This window comes from Pararge aegeria, chromosome 9 (genome assembly GCF_905163445.1).
Source record: "Pararge aegeria chromosome 9, ilParAegt1.1, whole genome shotgun sequence".
NCBI lineage: Eukaryota > Metazoa > Arthropoda > Insecta > Lepidoptera > Nymphalidae > Pararge > Pararge aegeria.
Genome location: NC_053188.1, coordinates 8,268,940 through 8,289,098, shown reverse-complemented (window position 1 = coordinate 8,289,098; position 20,159 = coordinate 8,268,940). Strand labels below are relative to the sequence as shown.

The 20,159-nt window shown below is 34.9% G+C and overlaps 1 protein-coding gene across 5 annotated transcripts in view; it reads left to right on the top strand.

The window, feature by feature from the left end:
• Nucleotides 1-20,159, top strand: part of LOC120626151 (protein roadkill) — an 80,920-nt gene that overhangs the window by 54,244 nt on the left and 6,517 nt on the right. For all 5 annotated transcript variants that reach the window (XM_039893475.1, XM_039893477.1, XM_039893476.1 and 2 more), the window contains 5 exons: nt 7,582-7,750; nt 13,402-13,739; nt 15,946-16,187; nt 18,511-18,689; nt 19,605-19,747. In XM_039893475.1, coding sequence (XP_039749409.1) covers nt 7,676-7,750; nt 13,402-13,739; nt 15,946-16,187; nt 18,511-18,689; nt 19,605-19,747 — 977 coding nt within the window. In that variant the 5' untranslated portion in view covers nt 7,582-7,675. The remainder of the gene's footprint in view (nt 1-7,581; nt 7,751-13,401; nt 13,740-15,945; nt 16,188-18,510; nt 18,690-19,604; nt 19,748-20,159) is intronic.

The following is a 20,159-nucleotide window of genomic DNA, read 5'->3' as shown; positions in this document are numbered from 1 at the left end:
GCGTAAATATAGAAGGAGATGCTAGCAGGTCGAATGACATCTATAATAAGAGCCCGGGAGACCAATGAGACGCGCCACGGAGATTGCTCAAGCTCCGTCGGTTGTTGACTTTTCAAAATAACCGTATATTAAAAAATGCTTAAAAATAAATTTCACTCCTTAATTAAGCATCTTTATTTTAAAACTCTTGTTTTTAACCGAATTCTTTAAAAACGGTTTACGTAAAAGTTTTTTTGTAATGTTTATTCCGAACATACATTATTCATTCATTATTCAGTCTGTCATTTATTGACGGATTTGCAAAATTATTTTTTGTGTTCGAAACGGGTTTATGAAAAGTTTCGGAGACATACAACGGATCTCTTTATAAAATGTGAGCAAATCAACCATGATGGCTTCAATTGCATAAATATCAATTGTTTACGCCATCACGCAACATAATTAACTCCTGTACCTTTAAAAAACTTACGCAGATGTATTCAGTATATCGGGATACATCCACATTTTCTATCAAAATGCTAGTGCACATAGTATTCAAGCTTGTTTTATATATACAATTATTTAATTGGTAGGTACAACATTTTTTCTAGAAATCGTTTTTTTTTTGTTACAACCTTCTTTACGTCTAGTTAATCAGTTGCAATATCATTCAAAGAGTTCCTTTTAATCATATCATACAGCAATATATAAAGATCTGATAAATAAAACAAAACATCTGTTATATTTTATTACCGGGACCTACTCTTTTTGTTCAACTTTATGTACGAAAACGGTTAAATCTAATAGCATTATTTTTTTAATCGAATATTACTTAAAAGACTGGCCTTTATTTTTGCTGCCTTTTTTGGGCTCTAAGTGGGTAGTAATAGCACCGCAAAATTTAAGATAGTTATATGATTGTTTCTTTATCCGCTACTACGGTTCTCCGTGATTTTGTCGGCGTACAACTTAAGTTATTCTACACAATAAACTCCGACCCACCGCGTCATACCGTCTGCCCACGCTATTACTTTAACTTCATGGCTCCTCGGGCTTTTAGAGATATATTAAAAATCTTATAAACCTTCTTCAAAAATTAGGCTATTGTAAAAATATTTTAAAAGATTTTTCAAAGCCGATTGGTCGTCGTTCCAGAGATAAGCGCGTTTGAAAGAGAACAAAAAAAAAACTTTATTATTAATAGATGGTTAATATTTCATCAGAATCAAGCGTTCACATGCCATGGGAATGCAGTACATATTGCTTAAACGCTGTTATTTGATGTTAAAATACAAGATAACCTACATTATCATCTATTGTATCATGTCACAATTATACATACTATATTTAATGTATGTATCTTATATGGTATATGGAGATGAACCACTCCTTTACTAACGTAGGTGTATCTTAATGTTCCTACATGTGTAAAAATCAGTTAGCGGGGTCTTCGACTTCGAAACATGCCCTGTTTTATGTAGAGCATAGTATTTTCCTAAGGAAAAAGTCTCTGCAAAAAAAAGATAAGTACATGTACATGCCAAATACTTTGAGATTTTTTTTTGTGAGAAAAGGTAACTAACAGACGTACACTTTGCTATTTATTGTAGGTATTTGTTAGGATTTATGCAAGACTATAAATTTTATATGAGCTGTGTAGCCTATTGGGTAAGGCTCTCCTTTCCACTTCGGGGGAGCCAGGTCGATCCCGAACACCTCTAACTTTTCGGAGTTATGTGCGTTTCTAATTCAAGGCATTAAATACCACTGGCTTTAATTGTGAACGAAAATATCTTGAGGAAACCAGCATGCCCGAGAGTTCAAAAATGTTCTCAACGGCGTGTGAAGTCTACCAATTCTCACTCGTCATACCTTAACCCTTCTCATACAGAGAGGGGATCTGTGCCCAGCAGTGGACCGGTAATAGGTTGATGATGTAGATCCGTTTTACCGAAACCCCTAAACAATACTTACTAATTGATATATTAGTAAAAGTAAATTTATCCTTGCAAACTTCAAAACTCTGAAATTATTGCACATGCGTTGCATATAACCCAATTATAATTTAATGACAAGGTTGCTTGCAAGCATCCGGCTCCGCTTTCAGCTCTCACAAGACAGAAAAATGAATGTTAAAATGCAAAATGTAAATTGTTGATGTTGGAAAAGAGCAACTGCTGAGTTTCTTGCCGGCTTCTTCTCGGTAGAATCTGCCTTCCGAACCGGTGGTAGAATCACTACAAACAGACAGACTTGACGTTTCAAAAGTGCTTATATTAGGCCTACTTGAAATAAATGAATTTTGAATTTTGAATTTTGAATTGAATTTTGAATTAGCCATTAACATTATGAATATTGCCCGATTGGACACATCACCCGCAACATATATAACGTATATAACATATAAGACATATAATCTTTACAAGGAAAACACAATCTATGTGATATGGTACGCCGTTTTCAACAATAATAGGAGCGGTTAACTGAAATCTAGATGTAGGTCGTTCGGGCCGCTCTACTTGCCACAGTGGCAAATTTGTGACTCGACCTCGAACAGATCGCTTATATCGGATATCTTATCAACACCTAACAATACACCTAAAATAATACCTTAGTACAAAAACAGTTCCATGAATCCGTATGTGTGAAGTGTTTAAATTTGAATTACGTGGAACTTCTTCGATATACAGTTTTCATACGCTCATTAGCTTTCATTGTTTATAGAACTTCAGGAAGTTTGATCCGATCGGCTCCCAGTTTGATCCCAGGCCAGTAGACTGATTCTGTATCTCAGTTGATACCAAACTTTGCTAGCCACTGTTGAAAGTTTCCACCAAGTAACTGTTAAATCCCTCTTTTGCATTCTCAAACCTAAGTTTCCAACTGAGTTTATTTCAACTCGGTTGGCAGATACAATTACGTTATGTATAATAATGCTTTGGGCATTATTAGATGGCAACTTTTAGATACAGGTAGATACAGAATAGCCCTGCAGTTCAGTTGGTTTCCTTTTGTGCTTGGCTAGTGACCGCGTTAGGAAAGGCTGTGGTTTGAAGCCGCTGCTGTTCATTATCGATTTTGCAGACATTCAGTGAAAGATGAAATACCTTATTCTCTGAAATCGAGACATTTACATTCTTATGACTGAATTATAGCCAAAAGTTTGTTTATTTCTGTATAATGTCCTTGTATATTTTCTGGCATTTATCGCATTACAATTTTATATTTTAGATTTAGATACACGGCTTGATTATAAATTTTGTGAAACGTTGCAATATTTAAAAAAAAATCAAAGTCTAATGACTTATCTAATGAAACTGAGATAACTTCATCTTTCACTAAATGAACTGTATCAGATTTGTAGAGTCTTAAGATTGTATAACATTATTTTTTTAACATCTTGATGATGTAAAGGTTTTATTATTATCTGAACACGCCGTGCCACGTATTTTTTTAGTAAAAGTTACGGTAATTTTGTTATAAAAGAAACATTTATTTTATTTCGTATTTATTGTTGCCTTTAATCCTTTCATTCCGTCAGCACGTCTTCAATCAACATACCTATTTAGTTTCTGGGTCGCTCCGATTAATAAAATTAATGTAGCCTACTTTTATTACTGATTCGTTGGACAGTTTTTGCGATGTCTGTAACTGGTTACACTTTAATCGCCATTTGTTACAATAACTGTTTCCCTTTGTCCCCGTTTTGCACGAAACTGCGTATTAACCACTGGCGTCCACGGTATTATACAAAAGGAATCAATTTTTCAAAAACTGTTTTGCACATACCTTAGTCTACAACCCTGTCAAAAAATTAAAACTTAAACTTAACAAGTCCATTTCTTTGTAATGACTGTACGTACCATCGGATCGGATCGGCCTGTGTACGCCACAGGTATTAGCTCTATATCTCTCTCTATATAGTAGAAAACAAAGTCGCTTTCGGCGCCTGTTTCGTTCTGGTCGTTATCGGATAACTCTTTCTAAACCACTCAACGGATTTTTATTCAATTTTAGATATTTTTCCACGCATGGTTTTAATACATAATAAGTATTTAAGGAGTAAAAAAAAAATACTAATTTTGCAACCAAGTTAAAGCCAAAGAATAAATTTATACCCGTGCGAAGCCGAACCGAGTTACTAGTTAAACATAAAGTTAAGAATATTTGTGAACGCATAAAGACTAAGTAATTTAAAAAATGTAGAACACAATAGCCCACTACCGTCCACCTTATAAGCACGACTCTGCTCTCTCTTGTCGAGATTTCTAAGCGATTTCACTGCTGGCATGGAAATACATACTAACTATAGAATGTTAACAGTGTACAAACTGTGTGTTTTGGCCTCTAATCGAACGATTAATAAGGATTATAGGATATAGGATAACTTTTTATTAAAAAAGAATAATACTTGACGAGCTTCCTGCCCTGTATCCTGTCCATAGGACTTCCTAATTAAAGGCCAAACATATCAGTACGGATTCCCGGTTCGGCTCAGTTTGGATCTTTATAAATCTTGAATTATCATAGATCGTTGGTGGAAGAGGCTTTGAGGCGATTAAGCGTTCCACGTAGAAATCGATTAAGGGTATGAGTTCAGTAAACTGGCATACCTCTTCCAGGTGAGATCTTCTATCTTATATTGCATTACATTGCATTGCGTATGAAAAAGTGTGATAGGAGTACTCTTTTATTTAGGAATCCATCAGGAATGTCACCTAACTAAATAAAGGCGGACGCTCAACTTGTGCGGTTTCCTACACGTTTCCTGACCAAGTTGCGTTTTTTCATTCGGTTGAGATTAGGGTAAGAAATACTCTCGATGACATTAAATATCCCATGAAAATTTCTTCAACTTCGTTTAAATAGTTTTTTATTGCCTTCGATTCGGAAATAATTACAAATGGCTCTAAATAAAAACATTTGTAAGACACGCGCAATCCAAAAATAAATATAATTTTTTAATAGGTACTTGGTTTGTAGGCGTATTTTAAAGATTCATAATTCCGCCATTCCTTTGCCCGCCCAACTGTTTAGTTTTAAAATCAAATGTTGATAAAACTGGTCTGATGGTCAATTAAATAACGTGGTAGAAGAAATTGGAGACATTCAGATGCTTTACAGTTGTCGCAACTAAGTGGCTCCTCTACCGGATAAGGTTGCTTGTAGGAGGCCGTGTCCGCCCTAATAAATTACCGGGGCACACAGCTGCTGAACGTGGAACAAAGGCGCCGCACGCGAGCCGTGAACGGATGCAGTGCGGTGATGAAACTGACACAGATTCTAACATGTATTTGGTAATCGAACTACACTTCGTGAAAGTCTCGCAGGACGGCGGTGTCTTGCATTGTGCCGTCCCACTTCGACATACTCTCGACATTTTGACGACACCGAAACCTAAAAACCAAAAAAAAGTAACTTAAATAACTTTTGAGTCTTCTAAAACGGAGAAGTTATTGGTCGGTAACGGCCACGCTCGATGTCCGCGTACTGGAACGAACGAATGAAAATGTTCGCGGCCCAGATTTGGGATGCGAAATCGCGATTGTTGATTGGCGTATTACGATGTTGCTACATTTTCGCCTTGCATTCTATTCCATGAGAATTTTCAAGTATCGCCATTAGGCCAGTAGGTCACTGACATACCTTCTAATTGCAACGTATTGTTTTATATGTTCCATTTAAAAAAAAAATGCTTGTTATGAAATATTTTCTTCTTTTTTTTTTGTAGGCACAATTTTTTTTTTCCGTTTACGTCGCTTAAAATATTTTTTTATGAAGTAAAATATATTACTCGTATAATACACAAAAAAAAATTTACATTCTAAAGGAGTTATTTCTCTAAGGAATGACTTCATGAAACGAGTACTTACCCACGGAAAGAATCCGTTTTTTTTGTCACTTTACAAATTTAATCGTTAACTAAGGTCTGCACAAACTGAGCATCTGTCTATGGTCCCACAGATAATATACAATATATTTCTTATCCCATTGTCTATGGTCCCACAGATAATATACAATATATTTCTTATCCCATTCAAATATATAACTGTTAATAGTAATTACAAGCAGTAATTCGTATAAATAGTTTTTTTTCTATCTATCAGTGGTTTTTATCTATATGTGTAGGTCTTAAATAACATGCAGTAAAGGTCAAGGTCATCTACATAAAATTGGCTTGATAATAAAATGAGTTTTTTTTAAGGATAAATATTCTACACCTAATAATGACGAATGAAAATCACCTCAGATATTTTAATTATTTTCGATATTAAATGCGTTATTGTGGATCATTTGTAAGAGGTTGTTATTTTTAGATATATAGAATTTTTTTGCATACCATACCTAACAATATTTACTTATTAATTCCCACGGATACGGTTAAGGCAGCTTTGTAGCCTTTTTCTTCTAGCTAGCTTTACAACTACCATTATTTAAGGTTGGAATCTTATTTTTACTGAAATAAAATAAATACCATGTTACTCGCCCAAAATAAGTATTAGGCTTTCAATAAAGTTATTATGAGCTGTTACTTTATTGCTTCGTGTAAAGAAGGTTAAACAAACAAACCCACTTTCGCATTCATAAATAACAAGTATTTATATTTATATATAGAGATGAAATTATGATTATCTACACAGCGTATTAATTCTCATAATTTGTCGGTCCGTCTTACCCTCACTGAACAATAATAATGATTAACAATCTTTATTTCTATACTAATATTATAAAGAGGTAAAGTTTGTCGGGGATCTAATCTCTGGATTGAAGCTACATTATTTGTGATTGTCATAGGCTATATATTAACCTGAAAAGAACTTTACGTGGTACTCGGATTTGGAACGTAAGTCGGAGAAAAAACGGTCGAAAGATATATGACTGAGGAGTTCTATAGAAAAGTTCTAGAGCTTGATAATATATTATATAGCTGTTACTCGCGTTTTTCGCCCGCGTTTTTTAGATTTTTTTTTAAATCCCTTTGGGAACCGTTAATTTTCCGACAGTAAAGAGAAGCCTATGATACTCTCCATCCTTTCAACTAACTCAATGCAAAAAATCGAATTGGTTGGCTGCTTAGTTAGGGCGTTAAGGAAGAACAATCACCGTGTACGTCAATCTACCTATTATCAGAAATGGTATTATCGACTTCAATGACGCAGAAAACAAATACTCAATTTATCATAGATAGCCTATTTCCTATAAACTTTCTTGTTAACTGCTTATAATTTTTTTTTAAATGTGTGGCCTGTTAAATTATTCTTCAAATGATCATAATATGGTTGTAATCGGAGACTTGTTATTCTGAAATAAAAAAAAATTGTTTGTATAAATAAAAGCACCGGAAATGGAATTCGAAGTTGACCTGTGGTTTTTATCCTCTTTTACGTAAATTAAGTCATACAAATTTTATAATTTTTGAAGCATCCTCCGCGTATCTCAGTTAGGTTAACAGTTGCTAAACGGTGGCCAGCTTTTATCCACTTATAAAATTTGCAATGAGTTCACAACTGTCGCTATCAATTAGTGCGTTTTGTATGAAGAAGGCGAGCTCAGTGTCAGTAGGTGTATGGCCGAAGCTATATGGTAGCATTGTGGTTGCAGGCTCGGCGCGGGCAGCGAGTGCGGCGGTGGCGCGTCGGGCGGGGGCGCGCCCGCTCCGCAGTCGGCGCGCGTCTCCTCCAACGGCGCCGGCGGGATGGCGGTCAGCCGCGTGCCCAGCCCGCTGCACGACGGGAACACGCCCGTCGCCGAGAACTGGTGCTTTACACAGGTAGGGGCTCTCCATGATGCTCGAGCACCGCTGGACCTCGTTCAGCATAAAGGAATTAGTAGGAGTAGAGCTTTTTGCGACAGAGCTCGTCCGTATTTATATTACTGCAATGATTATTTGTGCCTTAAAGTCACATTGCTCTCTTCCGGTCTGGAGGTCGTGGTTGCCGGTTTTATTACAGGCACCTGACGCTTAGCACCTACGCCTCAAATTGATGGACAAAGGCAGTGGCGTGCACTTCATACATGCACAAAAGCACTGCCTACCCTACAATTTTTGTATAACTAATAATAATAATAAGTTCGAAGGATTTTACCCTTTTTATAGCATCTTCCTTCTTTATGCATACCCTGTAAAAACCCTGTGCACGCCACTGGACACAGGGCGGTATTTTGCAGGACGTGCTTGTATGCCCTGTGAAGAGTTACTGTGTTTATTGGCGATGGTTTTCCATTTATCATCAGACTTAGTTACCATCAGGTGGGTCATCTGTTTGGTCGGTCAAGAATTTTATAAAAAGAAAGAATAAAAGAGCTTAGTGTATAATAAGTGATCGATTTTTTTTTTTCAAATCAGCTTATAAATAGTCAATGCGCAGTAAGAAGTCACAACCGACATAGACACAGGTCGCAACAGAGTGATAATAATGTTTAACGGGGTCGTTATCTTTGCTCTTGAAATATTACGCATTATACGTTGATTGTGTTAATGTGAACATCAACAAGGAAACAAACAACGTGATCTTTTTAAGGTGAGATAAAATAATAAAGATAACATGAGCCTAATGGATGACCATTAGGCTCATGTTATCTTTATTATTTTCTGTCATACTTCCCAGTGCAGTGATATTGCGGCAATAGAAAATCAACCTTTATGAACATTTGGGCTCTGGTCGATACTCGTGGACGCCGCCCACTGACTTCTATTTTCATTACCACAGACTGCTACCACTTTATTTATTTATCTCCAATTGATTGTTGCCATTTTGGCGCGTAAGTGTGTAACTGAAAAAGAAATATCCAAAGAACTACAATATGAATTAATAATAATCATCATCATCATATCAACCCATTTCCGGGCATTCCCTTCCATGCAGGTTTCCTCACAATGATTTTCTTCACCGACGAAATAAGCTATGTTTAAATTGCATAAAACGCACATAACTTATTAAAGTTTGAAGTGCGTGCTGGGATTCCAACTCGGCCCCCCGAAAGTGAGTCCAAAATCTTAACCACTAGGCTATCACCGCTTCCGGGCTCATGAATTAAGGAAAATATGTTATTAGTTCCAGACACACCAGTATGTCACGATTGGCACTAAAATTTGAAGCTGTTATTTGTACAGGCAGTCCTCTTTGTTCTGCCTAGTGCACTTACAGCATTACGACTATATTAAATTTTGCAGAGATAAGCTATCTACCTGCCTTTTGTATCCTACTTCTATCTTCATTTTTCTGCTTTCTTGTATATGTACAAATAAATAGTAATAAAAATAACCTGGTGATGAACACTGGATTCTTGTTAACTTGGGAAAACAAAAGGGGGATATTAAAAAAAATTGAAACGCTGGAGACAGTTATACTATTAAAAAAGGTAGTAAGCCCCATGTCGAGAGCGCTGAATAGCCATTAATAAAGAAAAATGTTTTTTTTTATGTCAAACAAAAAGTCCGAGAAAATTGGAACAACCGTTCGATAAGTTAGATGCCGACCTGGTAGGTATTATCTTTTTTGGTACTTTTTGCCAAAATCTATTTAGTTCGCAAAAGATAACGGTGCTTCAAACTCGTTACAAGCAGCAGCGGTACGTTTGCTTATTAAGGTCTCATTCGATATCAATTGTATTATAACGGTGTCTGAATTTCATATTATATTGCCTCGGTGTTACCATCATCATCTCCCATCTCCCAGCAATGTCCCACTGCTGGGCACATAAAGAGACAGAGGGATTCTGAGCGTAGGTACCCCCACGCTGCCCTAATGAGCAGAGGGATTCAGTAACTATTATCACATGCTGGTAATATTAACCGGTACAAATGGCTTATCGTGCTCTCCGAGGCACAGGAGTAGTCAGCAATTATTTCCTCACCACGAGCTGGTATTAGATTACTGACATAAAACACGGCCCTAAACCTGGACAAAAATAAAGGTATTTCTGTCTCTAGGTTTAAGTGGTGCAAGGAAAATTTTATTGAAGCTTGTTATTATTTTAGTAGTTACATTAATTCTTTGTAGCAAAAATACCTTACTTTCAATATCCAATAAGCCAAAAAATCCAATAAGAATCCAATAAGGTTAGATATTTTTGCTATTTTGAGTCCAATTTATGAGTAATGTCTGTTCTGTCCCTTTAATTCCGTAAGACATTAAACACGCCGAATTGTAACGGGTACCCATAAATTGCAAGTTAACGAAATGTCAGCCATCAGCTATTTTCATAATATAATAATCTGTTAGAAATTGCGTTGCACGCAAATTGCTAGTAATATAATTAATTCTTCGAGGACGTTTGCTTAGTATTTACGAACTGTTACATAGTTAATAGGTACATATTATATTATGCTAAGACACGTGCGTAAGATAGCCTATAATAGATTCACGTGGTACATTGTGATTGACACATTGAATGAAGTAAGTTTGCATCTTACTGAGCAGTAATATCTAGTTACAGTAGTGGAACAAGTACAAATCATCGTCTTTCTTATTCCTATACCGGGTAACTGGAATTGTTGAATAAGTACTGATAATGATCCAGAGTCGTAACAAACAAATAGTTATTTTTGTTTACTGAAACATAACCGGACATGTTAAAGTTATTGCGTTAGTTAAAGGAGAACAAGTCTTAATATTATTAACACACTCATTCAGTTATAAATTATTAGTCGTCGAAAAAAAAAGCGTTTTCTGGCGGTCTGTAGTAATTATACCTCGAAAGTACACTATAACATTTTAAAGTGTATTTGTCAGCTACGGTATGCATCAATCAGCTACGATTCAATATATTATTTACAACCAAAATCAATAGCTACGATATGTCGTATTATGATGGTGCCCATGCTCATTGTGGCATGAAGGAGTAACAAACATCCAAAAATTTAAACTTTCAAATCTGTCTAAAGTGAAGAGTTTTTTATTTGTTTGAGCACGATAATTTGTAGAACTATCTACCAGTCTGATTTGTAAAATCTAGTCGAAAATGTCATCCATCACCCCGCGCTGACAGTAGAAGTCGTCCAAACTAAGTAATAGCGCTAACAGTTGATGTGACGCGGTGGGTCGGGATATGCTGTTTAGAAGGAAACCGCCAGTGTTAGTAAGATTTCAATTTTATTTACTGGCTGTTTCTTGGCATGTTACTTCTAAATCTTTAAATTAAAAGCGGTTGTCAATAATAAATTGATTTATCATCTTGTCAGTTATGTAAACAAATATGTCAGTTGTAAACGTGGATGCAGAGATAAAATGTGTTATGATTCGATATTAGGTGAGTAGGTATCGAAACTATATTATGATTGAAATGTATGTTATATTGCGATACTCAGACAGTCTGATTGTCTAGAGATTTCTCGATGATCTTGAACAAGTAGTACCAAACGTTTTGATAGTTTCGCAGTCGCAGAGTTCCTGTTGAATTGGAATGTTTACGACGTTTTAAAAAGAATTGCCTACTATCGACGAAATAATGGTTAACTCGAATTACCTATTTTACTTTAATTTATTTACTATGTTCTGAATATTTAAAAACTTCGAATGTTTAGTTACATTACTATGCTGCTTCAAAATAATTATTATAAGGAAACTGAATGCGTAAATAAATTTACCACAATCGTGTCGGTAGGTACGTTGACTTTATAATGGATTTTTGACCATTATCATTGCTATATGTACATTACAAAATATCGGAATTATTTCATTTAATAACAAAACTTCTATTTAGTATTTACCATATTATATCTTGTAATATATATCTTGTTACCTCGATGCAGTTATTTAATGACAAAAACTATAATATCAATTTTTTTATTTGTATGAGCCATTGTTTAATTTTTCGGTAGGTAAAAACAATCTTAACAAATCTCCAAGAACGTAAAAACATTACAAGTATTTTGATACAATTTAGATATAGCCTAATTCCAGATCTGAAATCAGTTTTTAGCCATCATTTAAATATTTAGCTTTTAGAACATCTTTTCTCTGTTATGTCTCTAATATAATTTTTACCTAGAACCATAATTACATATCCTATTATTATAGAAAATTGTCGAATAATGACAAAATTTGAATGGCACCTGTTCGTCACATTCATATTCACGGCATTCCATACCGAATTCAAATAATGCAAATCTGCAAAGAGAACGCTAAGATAATATAGGTAGGTGTTCATATCCTTGCTACAATTGAACTAATTTAATTTTTTTTTTATTAATTATTATCAAATGATTACAATTCATTGACAGAAAGTGAAGAGTTACCTTTTTCTTTTTAGGTCCGTACTTACTAGTTAACATAAAATTTGCTGGTCAAAATAGACAGTAAGATTTTGCGATGGATATAGTTGTAATCCAAGAAAGCGGGGATGATGCGGGCGGCCTTGTAGCGGGTCGCTGACCGGGCGAAGACCTCAGCAGCACCGCAAGCCGGCAAGCAAGCAACGGTCGGGGGCAACGACCAAGTCCCAAGCGACGCATCGCCTAGTCCTGACCTCCGATTGCTCATGTGCCCACCTCGACAAGCCGAGGGCCCCCACACGTGTATTCGAACTGATTGAACCCCATGAATTAATTGGTCCGATTCAGTTGGTCAAGAAAGTCAAAATGACCATAACAAATAGCACTTAAATAATTCGGCCAAGTCCGTGTCGGACTTGCGTACGAAGTGTTCAGTACCATTATCTAGAAAAATCATGTCTGTTGTATGGGAACCCCCTTAAACATTTAATTTTATCCTGTTTTTATCGTTTTTGTCATTATAGCGGCAACAGAAATACATCATCGGTTACAATTTTGACTGTCGTAATTTTCACGGTTCATGACAGGCAGACAGACAGAGAGGACGGACAGCGCCGTCTTACTAATAGGCTCCCAGCTTACCCTTTGTATTATATTTCTAATTGAAAAAATAACTCATCTCTTGCAAAATTGGCAAACTCCTTGGGTACTTTGTTCGACGCACGGCCGTAAACCTATAACTCTATAAGTGCACCATATAATTATAATCTCAAGTTATTTGTACAAAATTGATGCGTAGAGTAGAGTCATTCGCTTTGTCATTTGTCGTAAAGGGGCTGTCAGGAGTCCAAAGTGACCGCTTCTTCAAAGCTATAAAAAATACAAAGTTGTGACATAGTGGTTTGTGTCATTGAAACAATTTCATGCGCGATTCAAGTGTTCACAAACTTTTTTAAATCCCAAAGAATTTTTTTTTTCAAAACGAGCTTTTTATCATCAAAACTATTGAAGCAAAATGAGTTCAACCACATAACTGATAACGGTTTTTCTGTGCCTACCTCCAATTTACATGAAACCTAAACAACATAAATATTATAACTGTTAAACATTAGATCGTTCTTAGTTATAGTTTAATGCGTGTAGTTTTTAGCATGTTACATTTTCTTGTTTATTTCTTTAATAACACCTTTTTTCTTTATTTTCAGGTGAAGGTGGTGAAGTTCAGTTACATGTGGACGATAAACAATTTTAGTTTTTGTAGAGAAGAGATGGGTGAAGTGTTAAAATCATCGACATTCTCAGCTGGTGCTAGTGATAAGTTAAAATGGTGTCTTCGTGTTAATCCTAAAGGACTGGATGAAGAGAGCAAAGACTATTTATCATTATATTTATTATTAGTGTCTTGTAATAAATCAGAAGTTCGGGCAAAGTTTAAGTTTTCAATATTAAACGCGAAACGGGAAGAAACAAAAGCGATGGAGTCACAACGCGCGTACAGATTCGTCCAAGGCAAAGACTGGGGCTTCAAAAAATTCATAAGAAGGTATGTATTTTGTTCTGATATGATCGTGATTCAACAATGAATCTTATATTTAACAGACTTAAACAAAAAAGGAGGAAGTTAGTACCTTAGAACTTTGGCACTTATTAAATGATTTAAAATAAATCTTTTTTTTCTGAAACTGTATACTTCTCTCATTTGCCAGAAAATGACTAGGTACTTTCCCTGCTACTATACGTAGTAAGACACTTCTATACAATCTATAAAGTTGTAGAAAATATTTATTTCTTGCTTCGTTATGTAGGTACATATGTAATAAAGTCGTTTTTTTTTTCTTTTCAAAATTGTTCATCGAATAGATGTGCAGTGTATAACTTTTAAAGCAGGCGTGTAATAAAAATAAAGTTTAAATTGTGAATCATGAACACGTAGTGACTAATACCAAATAGATATAGAATACCTAAATATACGATTTACACGCTAAGCGCAGTGTGGAACGCCCCGAGTGCGCTGGACCTACGATCAAATCGATAAAGAAGCTAGCAGGAAGCGGCTAAAGTCTAGACGAAAGGCCGAAGTTCGTTTATGGTTGTGCCCTTTGGAAATGTTATTGTTGCTACAAAAGTAGCTGTTGACAAGTTTATGTGACGATAATAATGCCTAGCACAATTGGTCGTAGTAAAGACGTTATGCCACATTTATAAGTTGGTCCCTAAATGTCTGAAAGTTACCACGATGTGGCATGGATGCTTTTAGTTTATCTATAATATATTATTATATTAAGATTAAAGGTATAGCTTATTTTTCCTATTCCTTATTAAAAGATTGACAAATACCAGGTTTTTCTCGTGAAAACACATAGGCAACGTATTTTGCACGGTTCATAATGTTTTTACTGCATGCACACAATAAAATAAACAAATCATATTTCAAAAATTTTGCATAATTCATTTTTTGATAATAATATACTTAGACATACTTAGCTTTAAATGCTTCAGAAGATTAGACGTGAACAGTGTTACTAATATAATAATAAAAGAGCCTTGTTAGTTACACGCTTTTCTACTGTTACTATTGCAAAATGTCCATTTAATTATTTATTATAACTTAGAAAAGGGATTACGAACCAGAAATTACCTACAATGTTTGAACAATGTGAAACTAACCAATTTCTAAACATCGTGGTAAAATTAAACCGTCCTACTTTAATTTTACTGAATTAAATAGATCCATTCCTTGAACCTAAGAAATCTACATACCTAACTTGTTTCAAAAACATGTTTACTTTTATTGTTATTGCAGTTTTTGAGCAACTGCATTGAAAAAAATATTCAAATATCGTTCTCAAGATGGAGGAAACTAGTATATTTCCATGATTCTTTGAATATTTCAAGAAGTATTTAATTTGATGCCGTTTGCCTTTAAGTTTATAACAGCAAAGGGCAGAATTTATCGCTTGAATTTGCAACAAAGCTGGGATTGTATTTTAAAACTTACGGCCGTTGTAACGTTCTCGGAATATTGATAGCGTTCTTACGAACAGACTACTTTTCGTACAATCTACGCTTTGTTTTAGAATTGTTACTGAGGTATCTATATATAACAACTGAATACAAAAATACACGTAAAACTAACTTTGATGATTCTAAGCAGTTTTGCATTTAGGTACTCTTTCGAATGTTCTTATAACTTTAATTATTTTTTGCACAACTTATATGATACTTTATATATTGATTATAAGAATAATTTATTAGACTAGACTATTATCCAATAATATAATTTTCAAAATTTATTAAAGTCGGTACACATTGATAACTCGCATTGATTAAAGAAGATAATTAATAAGTTCTTTATATTGATGAATGACGAATGAACAATGAATATTGGTATACCCGGAACCATCAATGTCGAAAAAATTCACTCATGTTTATTTAACCAAAGTCATCTTCATAGAATTTAATTAATAATGCATTTCGTTTGCTCAAATATTTGGCGCGCTATAAAAGTTGCCACATCTCACGCCGCGTTTTGCTGGCTTATGCCGAAAGGCGGAACGAGATCGTGTAGGCAATTTCAAAGGCTTTTACTGTAGTAAATTGATCACATTGAAATAAATAATGTACTAAATGATTATATAATATTTTAGCGGACGATCTTTAAGTTAATGGCTGATTTTGAGTTAAATGTGGCGCTAAACTAAAAGTCGGATAAAATTAGAAATAAAACAAACTCTCGTGTTCAATTGCAGAGACTTCCTTTTGGATGAGGCGAACGGCCTACTGCCCGAAGACAAACTGACGATATTTTGTGAAGTGTCGGTTGTAGCGGACAGCATTAACATTAGTGGACAAAGTAACGTGGTTCAGTTCAAAGTACCCGAGTGCCGGTTATCGGACGACCTGGGAGCGTTGTTCGACAACGAGAGGTTCTCGGACGTCACGCTAGCGGTCGGAGGCAGGGAGTTCCAGGCACACAAAGCAATATTAGCAGGTAATAGAAGAGTGTTTTAATATTGCCCTATTGTCCTACGATAAAATTCTGGTGTGCATGTTTTCTTATTCCACTAGAAGAAAGCCCTTGACTGCTATCTCATCTGGTGGTAAGTGATGATGCAGTCTAAGGTGGTAGCAGGCTATCCGGTTAGGGTTATGTACGTTACTCTCCTCCTAAACGTATTGATGTTTTTTCTTCCTCCAGTGTCTCTTAGAAGTTTCTTAGCTGTTAGTTCGAGTCAGCACGTGGCGAAAGACCTTTTATTTATTTAAAACTGTCGTAATTTTTTTTTGTTTTTCCATCTTGGCTATACGTTATTATATTTAAATATTTTTTTGCTAAATCTCTAGCAGAATAACGTCTATATATCGTATCCTTTAATATATAATAATACACTAGAAAAACATATTCCTACGTCCCACGAAGTTTATATTTCGTTATATATTTGTATATGCCTACGCAATGTAATTTCTTTACAGTTGTAATCATTTTATGTGCGTACTTAAATGTTTATTATTCATATGGAATATTAATCATTCACTTAACTAAAATCAACAATTTTTTTTTGTTTAATCTTCATATAATTTATTAGGAGTAAAGACGAATTGCGAAATTTGCGAAAATTCTAAACCTTTTAAATAAGTCGACGATCAAATCCAGCTTACATGAAGCTAATAATGTATATTAGGCGAATAATAACGTATTTATCAAATAGCACTTGAAGGTTAAATAAAACGAATGAACTAAAGTGTTGTGGTTAAACAAGCAGTGTTTTATTCTGTATTCTAAAAACATTAAAACTATGACGTGGCAACGGAAAAATTGGTTGATGTTTATACACAGCCTCAACATACTTACATAGTGTTTCACGTGAGAGTTACTAGTTAACGATTATTTTATATTGATAACACTTTAAATGAATAAAATCGCCAAACTGTATTTAATAAAATTATATTAAAATATTATGTCATGGAAGTAATGCAATCGCTTCGTTTATAGGTTATAGTTTAATTTCTAAACGCTTACGGTCGTTTAACGTGATTCACTTTTATACTGATGCCTGTAATAAATACGGACATATTGTATTTATTACAGGTTTGTCCTACTATTCAGTGTACATTCGATACTAGATTTATCAACGTTCCCTAAGATTGTTATTATTGTCCTCGTTAACTTTATAATGGTCTGTTATGTGTTATTCTATTATTATTTGGGCCTGCATTTAATAAATACCATTCAGATTAATGATTTAAAACTGTAGTATTTAATAATTTATTCTATTCAAACCCTTAATTTTTACTTTATATATTTCTACTGAGCTTTAAATTACATCTATTCGCCATTTTTTTTAATTTTAAGCAATCTCATCTGATGTTATGTATGACAAAGATATTTAGAAATTAGAAATTTTCAAATTAACTCTGCCGAGGACGAACTTCAGACCTCCCATAAAACTCATCGCTTAATTTTAAGCAATCTCATCTTTAATTTATGTATGACAAAGATATTTAGAAATAAGAAATTTTCAAAATAATTCTGCCGAGAACGAACTTCAGACCTACCATAAAATTCATCGCTTACCACTACGCCAGGGAGGCAGTCTTTTTATCTAATTTGTTAACTCCTAAATTTTTTGAACGATTCAAATTTAAATTGTGCTCATTAATGGCCAACGCTACATGCAGTAACTTAAAATAACAGGTTTAAGGGTAATTGTACAAAATTTTATAACAAATTGTCAGATGAAATCCTTGATGTCTCTCAATAAATTCAAAGTTTAAAGGAAACGTATGCTTATAGAAGAATCCTATTTTAATATTAAGGATTACATGTATGACAAAAAAGCTTGGGTAACTGCTCTAACTACATAGCTAAATATTACTTCGACCGTGAGATGATGATAACAAAAAAACCCCCCGCTAAGTTTTGTGTGGGCTCTTAGATCAGGGCGCGTTTGGAACCCTTAGTTTTAGCTTAACGCATGTAGTTATCACCATCACATTAATGGTAACATATTATATTATGTATGAATTCATTTGGTTAAAATAAGTAGGAAAAGTTTTATTCATACTTTCGATTTCGTTAGGCATACTTGATTTTATGACAATCAGTTGAATTGGACTTTCAACTGATTGTCATAAAATCCGCGTCCACTTTGCTACTACTACCCCATCTATTGCGATCACCAACCCGTCCCCGTCTCCCTTGGGAGAGACCTGTAGGCCTGCTTTACGCTATTTATGACTTTAGTACTCAACATAGCATACAAATCTCTAAAATATTGAAAATAGAATCTAAACGTATGTTTCCTTTATTACAGCGCGGAGTCCTGTATTTGCTGCCATGTTCGAACACGAAATGGAAGAGAGGAAAAGAAATCGAGTGGACATCACAGACGTTGACCACGAAGTGTTACGGGAGATGTTAAGATTCATCTACACAGATCGAGCGCCTAACCTAGAGAAAATGGCTGACGATTTATTAGCGGCGGCAGACAAGGTACTTTTGTAATTTTTTTTTTGGGTACTTGCGGTTCCGCGATACACCCTTCTTAGAGAATTAGAGATCCAAAGATTAACGCGTTTAAATAAAAAAAATACAACAGGTTACATTATTGAATAAGAATGATGAGTTAGTTAATCTGACAGATTATCTCAAATTTCACGCCGATGACAAAAAACACTATTGTTAAAAATAAGATTCTGAGTTTCTTTATTAACATAGTCCCATGATGAGGATGATGATATAATGATAAAAATAAAATAAAAATAATTTTATTGTTCCATAAAAATGACAACATTTATATATTACTAGCGTATCCAACCCGCTTCGCCGGGCTAGATTTTGCTTTATTTTATTTAAACAATAAACTTACATCATTAAATTTTTAATTTATTCTCTTCTCGAGCGGGTGCAGATCATTATCTACACCCGTGTACACTCAACAATAGAATATCATCATAGTAAATAAAAGCTGTATTTGACAGTTCAAAAATAGGAGTACTCCGATCGTCACCAAACTTTCAGGATTACTCGCCAGGTCAATCCGGAGATTCCCTGAAAGTTTCATTGAAATCGGTCCAGCCGTTTCGGAGCCTATACGGAACATACCCACACACTTTCTCTTTTGTATATATAGATAGATAGATAGTAGGTTTGACCACTGATGCCTAAACTAAGTATTAAAACATATTCGTATTATAGTCATCAGCGCTCTTCCCTTCTCATGATGTTGTTATGAGCATGATTTCTAAATAATTTTGTGTAGGTAATTCAATAATTTTATTTGCATAATGAATCTTAAATCATATTTGTCTAAGTTACAATTTAAAATCACTTATTGCATTATATCTATCGATACTCTTCTCTCGCTGCTGCACTGGAAAACTAATAATTATGTTCTTTTTGTTTCAGTACGCGTTAGATAGACTAAAAGTGATGTGCGAAGAGGCGTTATGCGTGAACCTGTCAGTAGAAACGGCAGCCGATACCCTGATCCTGGCTGACCTTCACTCCGCAGACCAGCTCAAAGCGCAGACCATAGACTTTATTAACACGTAAGTGGTACCTTTTTATTCCTGCTACATCGTAGATATTCTATAAAGATGTACATATATACAACGTGTAAATGAAAACCGAAATATTACTTCAAAGGTTACAGAGGTACATTATTTACTGTCTCTGTGACTTTATCCGTGAAACCGAAACGCTAATTGTTTTTAAATAAACCACTGCCATAGTTTTTACTGAAGAAATCAGATACAGCCCTATTAATTTTATTTATATATTTATACTCTTTATTTGCAAACGAAAAATACAGAAGAAGAATAAAAAAAAATGGCGACCCCGCACCGGTAAACGTGGCGTAGGTCGGCCCTCAACGCGGTGGTCAGAAGACATCAGGCGAGTCGCTGGGAGCCGCTGGAGGCAAGCGGCCCAGGACCGTAGATTGTTGAACTCCCTACAAAA